An 11591-nucleotide genomic window follows, 5' to 3' on the forward strand; every position below is an offset into this window, starting at 1 on the left:
TCCACAAAACGAGTGAGTGGGGAAGAGCACAGGCCAGCTTCACATGGGTGAACGGCAGAATAAACGCACTGGTTGGATCTCAGAATGGTGCAAATGGAGCTTAACGCAATTTAAGACGTTTGCCCAATAATAAAATACACACAGAGAGAAAAACAGAAAATATACGTACATATATATATGAGTAATGTGTATGCAGTATTGCAGTTGTTTTTGCTGATGTTAGTTTCATTGTGTGGTATTGCAGTGTTTGTCGATGTTGTTTACTATTTTTTTTTTTATTTATCCCCCTATTTTTGCAGTTCTTTGATAAATGGCTTCGCCACGCTACATTCTGCCATTCTTCAGTTCAGAAATGCACCTGCGCTGTATTCCCACACATTTCTGTGGAAAGTGTGAAGAGTTTCCGTGGAGTAGACTGTAGCTCACACTTGAACAGAGCAGAGAGAGGCAGGCAGGAGCGCGCGCTGCCAAACCCCTTTTTTTCCCCGCGCGCTCCTGCTCCCTTCAGCTCATCCTATCAGGTGCAAACCGCTGACAGGTTTCCACCCACCGCCAGCAAAAAGCCCCCGCAGCAGCGCGAGCGCAAAAAAAGCCTCCGCGCCACGCGCTGAGCTCACACGAAGCCCTCTCGCACGCGGATCCGCCGCCTTTCCCATCAATGCCTCCTGGATAACAGTCAACTCCAACTCGGTCTTCCTTTTTTTCCCAGTACGCTCTCACCGTGACGGACCGGAGCTGCTTGGCTTGCTTTCTTTCTGTCTTTTTTTCCACACTCAGCGCACGCGGAGCGAAGAGTTTAGGATGAGCGAACGGAATCTAACTGCTGCTCAGACCGGCGCTGCTTAAGGGGGACAACTTCCAGCGGAGTTCTCAACCGTTACTTACTCTTTTTTAGCGCGCGGAAGGAAGCGTCAGTCCCGGCGAGGCGCGCGTGGTGTGAATTGAATCTTTCCGCGCTTTGAAGAGAGAGAGAGAGAGAGAGAGAGAGAGAGGTGCATAGGGTTCTTGGGAGGGAAGAAACCGGCACTGTCCATTCTGTCCATTCTCTCTGAGCCTGATGGTGCGCGCAGAGGCTCGCGCGCACTCCCTCTGTCTCTCTGAGCGGGACTGCAGCTCTGCGCCGGGATTCGCTGGCTGAGGTGGCTGGGGCTCCGCGCGTGCTTTACTGGGGCGGCCAACGGTGGAAACAGGTGGATCTGACCAAGATGTCTGGGCTGCCTTCGAGGTTCATCTACGTGTAAGGAGCGCTTTTTCTTCCCAACAGAAGTTTCTTAGAGCCACTCTGGAGCCTCTCGAGCTCCAATCCTCTTTAATTCGTGTTATTACTTGTGATTCATCTCTCTCTCTCTCTCTCTCTCTCTCTCTCTCTCTCTCTCTCTCTCTCTCTCCCTCTCTCTCTCTCCAGGTGTTTACATTTTCTAGTCCTCTACTTCCAGCTACAGGTAAGTCTGATTGTGTTTCAGTAGTTGTTAATCTGGATTAAACTGGGGATTATAAGGATTTGCCACGAATTTGCAAATTTAGCTTAGTTTGAAAAGTGAGATTAGCGTGGAAAATACAGCCGCACTACTAGAGGGGTTTGGATTAGGGTTGCTGGAGGAATGCCACTCCTCTTTTAAAACATTAGTGTACCTGTTAAGTTTAATACAATTTCCCCTTTTTAAATAATTCATTCATTCACTAGTTCCTGTATTAATGTTATGCAAAATAATAAGGTGCAAAACAAAGTCAGTTTTCATTTTCTCAACTAAACGTGAACTAAGAGAAATTTTGCAGATCTCTTGCGAATGTTGAACCTGTAGATGAATAACAAACAATGATTTAGTAATGTAAAAAATATATAATTAATAATAATAATAATAATACAGTACAATATTATTATTCATATATGGTATTATATAATAATATATAGTGATTCAAGTCATGTTAATTCACGTGTCATTTAAAACTGATGATAGTAATTTAATCATTTTAAACAATTTAAAAGCTCTTTTTTACATTTTTGATGATGCTTTTTTTAAGTCAACATAATTTGTGGAGGTAATTTTGCACCTTAAACCTTAAATTAAACTAACAAAAAGACAGAAGAAGGCTAAAACCTGCCTGCTGAATCTCCAAAATCAGGAATCTGAAAGCCTATTTCAAATGCTTAAAGATTATTCACAACGCAGCACTAATTATATGGTTATCAACTGATATAAGTCTCTACAAATATACATCACCTTGCAATGAATCGCTGCAGATATTTCAGAAAATACAGCGTATAGACCTTTTTGTAACCTTCAAATTGACCAGTGCAATCTGATGATAAAACCTTGAATTAGCATGTCATAAGTAGCATCTACAAAGACACCCCTCAAATAATGAACAAAAGCAGCCGATTTGAAGGAGATGAGACTCAAGCGGGTTATATAACCCTACATGCCCATTTTTGTTCCAAAGCAGTTGGTGCAAACAAGGCCATAGTGTAGGGCTGTCTGATTCCTCTGTGTTTTTGTGTCAGTAATTACAATACTAGTGCTTTAATTGCAGGCCAGGCTATGGTCAGATACATGCAAGTGTGTAAATGCTTCTTGCTTTTTCTTCTTTAATTCCATCAGGCAGTGTTTTCTAATGGGTTTGGTCTTTATCTTTTTCTCTTTCTTTTTCTTTCCTTTACGGAAATGCTGGAGAATCAATGGTGTGATAAGTCTATAAGAGCAGGCCTGAAGTGGCAGAGCATTGATGCGTTGTTTCCTGAGCTTCCAGTAGAGAATGGTGTCTGTAGATAGGGCCCTTTTGGACATGCAAGAGTGCGCAGCTTCTTAGCAAGGATGGTGCCGATCTTTTGAAGTCTCAATGATATCCATTTCGCTAGGATGGCTTTGAAGGGAGACAGGCAGCGTGATAAAAAAATGTTTCGCATGGCTTTAGCCCGGGCTCTCTGTATAGGCATGCCCCATTTTCCTGCTTGCGTTGAGATGCAACTTTCTGCAGAGCACACCTCAGTGTTTGACTAGAGATGGAGAGATTTCAGAGCAAATCCCTCAAAGGAGAGGCTGTATGTATGTGTTTTCCCTCATGTGGATAGTGTGTGTGGGCTTTATGTCATGACGGAACCACTCTAGAAGAGAAGTCTGACCTTCTTTCTGCGATAAACTCTATGACACATATCCTGTATGTGTGCATTTATGCTGTGGTTATATAACTCTGAAAAGATACCCCATACAACATCAGGGCAGGAAACCTCATGTAAATTATATTTTTCACACACTGACTTATTTATTTATTTGCTTGTTTCGCAGTGTCATGGATAAAGTCTTCCATTTTTTTTTTTTATCATAATGGTTTATCATGTAAAATGTTGTACTTGCAGACCAGGCATCATGTCAGTTTTTGTGGTAACTGATATACACTTATAGACAAGCTATAGTAATTTGCTAGTTAAAGGGGAATTCCACCAATGTTTGAAAAGTTCTGCATAATTAAAGGGTTAGGATGTAAACAAAACCCTTCAGAGTGGTTTGATGTGAAACGTAGTGTTCTAGAGAAATTTACTGATTTAGATTAGTTGTGGTGGTGATAGGAACTGGATACCTGAAGCAGTTAATGCCTGTAAAAGTTGCCTCACCGAATTTTATTATATGAATAGGGTATGAATATGGTGTCTGGTTCTTAAGACATTGTTTTACAATAGTGCATTATTTCAGATTTATCACCAAAAAAATTGACCATCATCAAGATTACATATAAAAATCTGAAAAAATGTGTAGATTCACTGGTCATTTTGATAGTAAATAAAATGGCTATCTACAAGTGTTGTAGTCATTGTGACCCCTGGTTCCAATCACCACCAATGTACAAGGAACCATTTCAAATCGAACAATTCTGAATGAATTACGTGCATCTCTACTTATGCAGGCATTGTGAAAAATCAGTGGAATTCCTGTTTTAATGATTGATATATAATATAACATACATGGTTGAGTGTGGCTACGGAGATGTGTTCTAGCATTAACAGTGACAAAAATTTAGCATCTTTTCTGTATATTCTGTACACTCAGTTCTCACAGTTGAGTGCACACACGGCCCAGTGGAAGTGCCTTGTTTCTCATCTCTACATTGAAGATTTGTTCTGCCATGAGTGCATTTCCCCTCGCACGCTCTAAATGTCATTAATTTGCTGAGGTTAAAATAACAGCGAGTCGGAGTATGTAATGTGTATATAATTAGCCACCTGAGAGCAGCCACATAAAAGCCCATTACTGGGTAATTACCACTCATACAGCTGGGGAGAGCAGGCTTGGCTAGGGCAAAGAGATTCCAGGGGTTTCGAAAGTATACGTTTTCCTCGTATGGACGGATGACAGGAGATGAGAGCAGAAGAGAATAGGAGGAGAAAGCTGGAGAAGAGTGGAAAGATTGTGTGCATGGCTGTGTATTTTGTAGCTCGAAGCCTCAGGTGACTGGCAGAGCGTATAAACTATGGGAATGAAAATGAACGCCCTGTATTGAAAGATCCCTCAGGTTGTATTGTTTTATATGATGTGAGTGTGTATGGGTGTGTGTATGCATGTCTCGCTGCAGATGTGTCTGCATGAATGTCTGTTAGCGTGTCTGCAGATGTGTGTCTGTTAGCGTGTCTGCAGATGTGTGTGTGTGTGTGTGTGTGTGTGTGTGTGTGTGTGTGTGTGTGTGTGTGTGTGATTTATGAGAGTAATTCTGACCTCAGGCAGATATTTGTTTGATGACAGGGAAACAGGTCCCGATCCTTCAGGTGGATAATTGCTAGTGGCTTGCTTTGCTGGTGGAAATGGAATACTTGGTTTTTGCAGCTTAGCTCCGGGCGCATAGTATTATGCTACTTTTCTCACAGAGATGAAGACAGAACAGTAATCTGGAATCATGCTTTGTTTTAGTGAAGGATAGCAAAAACTGAGCTGAAGCAGTATGTAATCTTCCCATGTTAAACATTCTTCTTCAGATTTGCTTTCAGAATGGGTTCTGAATAAAATGCACAGTGCTTACAAAGGAAAATGAATTCAAAGTCAAGTTCAAGTACCTTTTAGCAGCACACCTTGTCAAAATGATTGTATTCCCTTTTTTTCATTCCTAGCATTTTTCAACATAATGTCCACATGCAGGTTGTTTCAGAATCTGCCTATTGACTTGTATTATAAATAAGTAAAGTCAACAAGACTTATATTTTTTTTCAGTAAATACAGGGGATGTGTAGAAGTTATTGTCTAGGGGAGCTAACCATAAGCTACAGATACGACGGATAGAGAATAGGTTGAAAATTGCTGGAATATTTGTTTCCTTTAACTTTATATTATTTAATATAATGATGTCCAGCTTTTATATGCTTTAGTATGCAAACACACAGATAAATGCTTTGCTTCTGCCTCCAGGAGTCTCATCAGAGTTCTGCAGACTTCCGCTTCTACATTGAGAACCACACTCGGGACGACGTGAGTCGGAAGCAGGTGCGGATATACCAGCTGTACAGCCGGACCACGGGGAAGCATGTGCAAATTCTCGGCAAGAAGATCAACGCCAATGGAGACGATGGGGGCAAGTACGGTACGGGGGTGTTCCTGTGCTTTTCCACTGCTTTAACCAAGACTGATATCCTTAAATGAATATTACTGAACATGCATATTTATACATGTATATATGTATATGTATATATATATATATATATATATATATATATATATATATATACATATACATATATATATACACATATATATATACATATATATATATATATATATATATATATATATATATAGAGAGAGAGAGAGAGAGAGAGAGAGAGAGAGAGAGAGAGAGAGGCAATACAGTCAGGTTAAACCTCCTGATTTTCCTGTATAATAATATGTCCATGTCTAATAAGTCTGTGTCTTAATCATCACTAGAGAAAATTCAGATCTGCTCTCAAATCAGTCCAAAGTGCAGCATCCACTGTGAGCAAGTGTCTAGGAGGAGGGAATTTGTGGGTAGAGATAAGCACGGTAAACGCAAGACTGAGCTGCGCTGAGTGATACAAGTGTGTTTACATCCGACCTCATTTTCAACCGTGTCAGCCAGAGTCTTGCTCTGTGCAAGCGTAACTCCCCAACAGATCCGTGGTCTTAGCTGTGCCTGAGCGCTGTTGTGTTATTATGGCGGGGAACCGGCCTGTGCTGGGTCTGCATGATCAGGTGAACGCTGATTGCTGTTTTGGGTCAGGCTGGGGAGTTTTATTGCCAAAATGGTTTGATGAGTGCGTGCAGTGCTAAGTGCTAGTGTTGGGTTGTTATTGAGCAGAAAATGTCTAGAGTTAGAGTTGGACTGTAAATGGAACAGAATAGGGCTTTTTGCAATGTTTAGGCAAATTAGAATAGAATTGGTATTAGCTTTACAGTGAAAGTTAGCACTGTGCTGTGAGCGGAGCTTGTGAAGCTTCTTTAATGTCTTCAAGAGCAGGAGTGGAGGCAGATCCAGGTAAATCCCCACACCTGGGAACTTTTTGCCTCTTAGCAACACAAAGACACCACTAATTCACTACGACTGCTTTGTGTTCTAGTAAGCACAAGCCTTAACCCCTTAAATGGTTAATATCCTACATTTTTCTTATGACATTTGTGTGGTGTTATGTACTAAAACACCTTTGTTCAGTTTTACCTGACTATTTTCCAATCTTTTGTATTTCTAAGAATTAAATAGTTAGTTTTTCTTATTGTCGCATATATAAATGATGTCTCTTTTGATTGGCTGCAGTGTATAAACAGTCCAGGCTGAAACACACCTAATAACTTTGACGTGAATGGGCAAAGTTAAGCTGTGGATATGTCTAAAATCATTGGCATTTGTTACACTGCAAAAAGAATTCAAACCAGGCCATTTTTACAGCTTCATTTCTGTATCTGGGCCACCTATGTATGTTGCAATGTATAAGACAAAGTTCACACGCTACAGTAAACTCTTTTATTTCAGATATTGATTTTGCATGATATGGGCCCTTTAAATAATATGGTCCATATGTAGCCCCATACTTCAGAACTATGTTACTTAAAATGCATTACTTTCATAGTAGTTACTGAATACTTGATACTAGTTTCTGAATAATTAATCTTATTTACCAAATAATAACCTTTCACATGGACTAAATTCAGTGTATTTTTTTCCAGCTGATTTGTGCACAGGCCTTTTACGGAACACATTGCACAGTTGTAACAGATGTAACCACTGATTTTTCTTCTGAGTCTGCTGTTTGGTTCTGCTCTGGCAAACATGTGCAACAGATGTATGGCCCTCAGAGCAAGAAGTATGTCAGACAGCTTTCAAAAATGTCTTGAGCAAGCATAAGCCTATTATACGGGAGGAACTTCTTAAGCAGTCTAGGAATATATGTTATATCTATCAATTTAGGGGGAAAAAAATAGAGCATTCAGTTCAAGGGAAACAGGTGTACTCTGTGTACTCTACACCCCCCATACATTCCATCTGCCCTCACTTATTTTCTTCAGCTCTGCTTTTTCAACTATCCCCCTTTTTTAAAAACGTCACCTCCTTATCCGCTGGCCTAAGCTAAGGAGAGGGATATTTCTCTCATGCTCCTTCACAAATCTCAAGTGCTCTGCCTGAACTGGTTCCCCCGCTCGTTGTACTCGGAGCTGTTTTTAAAGGGGGACAATTTCGGCATTGCCCTCAGAGCCCCCTGCCTTTGAGCTCCACTGAATAGCTCTGTGTGTTAAGCAAATGGATCATCTTAACTTTTTGATTGAGTGAGCAGGGACTAAAGGCGACTGGAAACCCAATCCCCAGGGATCTTAACTGCTCCAAGAGGTTTGGCAGATAGCTCCCCCTGGGAGGGGTGAGCCCAAACAAAGGTGGCTAAAGAGAGAGAGAGAGACAGAGAGAGAGGTGTGCAGGGGGGTGGTGATGCTGGACCTTCTCAGCGTTTGTTTGCGTGTGTTAGAATATGCAAAATCTTTATAGTTATGTACAGCATGTTTTCTCAGTAATAAAGTTCTGTAGCACCAAATCTGCCATGCTGTTATAGGGAGTGAAATCTGTATGAACAGGGACACTCATTTGATTCTGGATTTTTTTTTCTTTTCTTATAAGAGTGTATTGAGATTTAAAATAAATGTATCTTCTGTTTTATTACAGCTCTCCTCGTGGTTGAGACAGAGACATTCGGAAGTCATGTTCGAATAAAAGGAAAAGAGAGTGGTTATTATATCTGCATGGACAAGAATGGCAAAATTATCGGCAAGGTAAGAGGAAGAATTACAGGAAGAAGTTTAACTGAAAGATGTTTTTGGCCTACTAAATACTCTAGCAGTTGAAAGACAGGGTAAATGATTAACGGTTAGTCAGGGGATAGTGAGTAATTCTGCCAAAAAAAAAGATTTTTTTAAAGAAAGCAAAAAATGCTTTGATCAGCTTTGTTCTCTTGTTTGCAAGCCGTTACATAAGAATCTCAGACCACCCGTGTATTAGCCATTTATAGCTTGAAGTAGCAACCCATTACGGTGTCAATTAGTGGCCTCATTAACGCAACTGAAAAGTACTTTTGCTGTGTGATCACTAGGAGGCGTCACATACAGTAGCTTAACGATGTACACTGTGGATGTCATTGTCCAGTCCTTGAGGCTTTTGCACTACACGGTCTTGGATTTTTTTTTTTACTGTGTAATTGTAGCCTTTAACTTAAAAACTCCAGATTTTCACTTATCTTTTCTGAAATTCATTATACAGGTGAGTAGAAGTGTCAGTTTCTTGAGAGAAGCATCATGACAATACAATAGTGATAATGTCTTTCATGCCTTTTTTGCTGTACTCTAGAATAGGTGACATGCTTTTCAATCCACTGCAGCTGCAATGTTGGCAAAGTAATGAGTAAGGGTTTTCTGGGCCACCCCATTCAAATTCAGCAATGTTTCCCTGATGTCCGTTCAAATCAAAGCGGACGCCTGAGTCTGGCTTCAAGGTGAAAATGTGTCGTTTGCTTTCCATGTTCTAAAGGCTGCCATACCGCAAACACATTTGAGATGGAAAGAGCAACACCCCCTTTTTAAGTCAGGAATAGTACATTCCATCTTTCTCAGGCTTGTTTGATACCGGCCATAAGCATCAAATGTGGCACTGTTCCAGTTTCTTCTTGGCAGAGAGATCTGCTGGTTTGATGGTATTTGCTGGTTGGTTATTACTGATTTGTGTATATAGCACAGTAGAGCGAGAAGCCAGTCGTAAAAGCACATCGGTTACAGTTTACTGTCCACTTTCATTTCAATTCAAGCACTAAAAAAAGTTTCCAGACATTCAGACTATAAGCTGGGGCTGAGGCCACCATAGTTTGAGCTGTTTTGAGGGATTTCCATGCTTTTTGGCAGCTCTGCTCTACATGTTTTTCAAAATTCTGTTGAGATGTACAAGAGGAGTATCCCTTCTCACCCCTTGCAACCTAGCTGGTATGCCATTGTTCACCTGAATTGCCTGATAATAAGGAGCAGCAAATTAGATCTTGTGGAAGATTTTTTTTTACTCCCAACACCTTTCTATTGTGGTTGGCTTTAGTACCTCATAACTACCTCAGCCGACGAGCTGGGGAGAATTGCTCAACAGGTGGGCCTCATCTGACATGTTATTTTCTCTCCCCTGCAGCTCAACGGGAGTAACCCAGAGTGTGTGTTCGTGGAGGAGTTCTTGGAAAACAACTACACAGCGTTAATGTCTGCCAAGTTCAAAGGCTGGTACCTGGGCTTCAACCGCAAGGGCCGGCCCAAGAAAGGCTCTCGGACCACACAGACACAGCAAGAAGTGCATTTCATGAAGAGAGACCCCAAGGGTAAGGTGGACCCTCAGGAGGAGTTCCGTTTCACCACGGTAACGAAACGGACACGTAGGGCACGGCGTTTAAGGCCCAATCCCAAAACGAACTGAGGTGGCACGGACTTAGCATGCACTGTTCCTTTTTTTGTGAACATCTCAAGCTTCTTGCCTTAAAGCAGCGTAAAGACTATTGCGACTACGCAGCAGGAAAACGAACGATGGCTACAGGAGATAAAAAGCTTCAAAAAAGAAAAGATGTTTTATTTTTATATTTCAGGAGCTTTGAGTATCTCCCAAGTGTTGAATGTTTCTGGGTTATCATTAATGTAATATTGTGTCTGTTACTTTATTTATATTGGATAAACTAAGGATGACAAAAAAGGAACTGATGTCTCCTGCATTGACAAGTTTACAGCAGCAGGCATCCTGTTGAAAGGAAGAGAGATTTGACTACACCTGAGAAAAACAAAAAAAAACTTCTTATTTTCATATTGGGTTGCCCCTGACAAGTAGGATCCAATATTTTCCACTGGAATGGACTGTCATGGAGATGCAATGACAGAGTGATAACAGCAGTCACATGACCCTTACAGGCCTCCACAGGTAAACGTGAAGCTTCGAGTGCAATATTTTGAAGGCCCCCTTTTTTCTCCCTTCTTTTTCTGCTGGATGCTTTCCTCTGGGCAGCCCTTGCTCCGAGCTTCGCAGTCCTTTCCGCGGGTAAAATGTGTGCAAATGCACGGAGCGCTGTACGGTTCCTTTTTACATTTTTGTGCAACCTGTGATTCAGCAGAGCACAACATGCTTTGACTAGCCAGGCATCGGCTATGGCGGTAGTTCTTGTTAAAACAAACAAAGCCTGGAGTTGAAGGGACTGGGAGAGCGAAGCGTGTTGATTTGATGAGAACCTTTTGACCTTTCTTGCTGTAAAGTGATGCAAAGGTTACGAGAATGCGCTGTGATGACAACGGGCTTGATCTCAGACACTAGGATACAAACACAGTGTACTTTTACAGCTGCGAACTGTTTCTTTTCTAAGCGACACAGGATTCACAGCATAGAAGAATTGTCCTAAGTCAGCAGTCCATTTCCTCAACAGATTTGATGCATTGCGCTCAGTTCCTGTACTATGAACACTTTTCTTGGTTAAATAAAGCCTATATTATGCCCAAATCAGATCAGTCAGCCTATAGGATCAGCTAAGAAAGTTTCTGCTCTATTCTAGATCTCTATTTGTGAACTCCTTCTGTCTCTGATGGTTTAAACACAAGTGCATACAGTATGTAGAAGACATATGTGACTAAAGCTTTATACAGGACCATTGTGAACTGAGCTGCAGTGCCCGCGGAAGGCCTCCTACTCCACTCTCTCATGGTGAGATCTGCTCTTCATATGGGTGAAGCTGTAGTGTAAACAATTCTATATACTCCTTTGTCACATGACAGGTTTTGTATGAGATGCTACTAACAAACATGACACATGTATGGTTTTAAAAAAATGTATGCAAAAAAGTAATAATAATTTTATGACTATTATAAAATATTTATTGCCTTTCTCTGTAAATACAACCTGATGAATTTATTTGACCTCTTAATAAAAATGAGGACTATATTAAAAACTAAAAGGAAGAAAACCGGCTGTGTTTTTCTTTAAATGGATTTCAGGACACAGGTGTCCTCCTCCTGAATGGACCTGCTGTTTGCTCTGAAAATCTCCCAGTCTGATGTCTAACGCTTTATTCATTCTTCATGTGCATTTTGGAGGGATTACTTGCAAGATATGTC

General features: G+C 40.9%; 1 protein-coding gene across 2 annotated transcripts; it reads left to right on the forward strand.

Moving 5' to 3' along the window:
* The first annotated feature begins 548 nt into the window (after nucleotides 1-548).
* Nucleotides 549-11388, forward strand: fgf24 (fibroblast growth factor 24). 2 transcript variants are annotated; one of them, XM_017704036.2, is made up of 5 exons: nucleotides 549-1237; nucleotides 1406-1442; nucleotides 5391-5553; nucleotides 8143-8249; nucleotides 9640-11388. In XM_017704036.2, the coding sequence occupies exons 1-5, from the start codon at nucleotides 1206-1208 to the stop codon at nucleotides 9916-9918; spliced, it is 618 nt and encodes a 205-aa protein (XP_017559525.1). In that variant the 5' UTR covers nucleotides 549-1205; the 3' UTR covers nucleotides 9919-11388. The 2 variants fall into 2 exon arrangements, with proteins under 2 accessions (XP_017559525.1, XP_017559523.1); XM_017704034.2 differs by having other exon boundaries at nucleotides 583-1237; nucleotides 5391-5562.
* Nucleotides 11389-11591: the final 203 nt, after the last annotated feature.

The sequence above is a fragment of the Pygocentrus nattereri genome, chromosome 8, assembly GCF_015220715.1.
Source record: "Pygocentrus nattereri isolate fPygNat1 chromosome 8, fPygNat1.pri, whole genome shotgun sequence".
NCBI lineage: Eukaryota > Metazoa > Chordata > Actinopteri > Characiformes > Serrasalmidae > Pygocentrus > Pygocentrus nattereri.

Excerpts from the sequence above, each read along its gene's own strand:
- fgf24 (XM_017704034.2), top strand. The coding sequence starts at position 1,206 with ATGTCTGGGCTGCCTTCGAGGTTCATCTACGT. Across the intron at positions 1,443-5,390 it reads TCCTCTACTTCCAGCTACAG|GAGTCTCATCAGAGTTCTGC; the intron begins GTAAGTCTGATT and ends TTCTGCCTCCAG. Across the intron at positions 5,563-8,142 it reads AGACGATGGGGGCAAGTACG|CTCTCCTCGTGGTTGAGACA; the intron begins GTACGGGGGTGT and ends GTTTTATTACAG.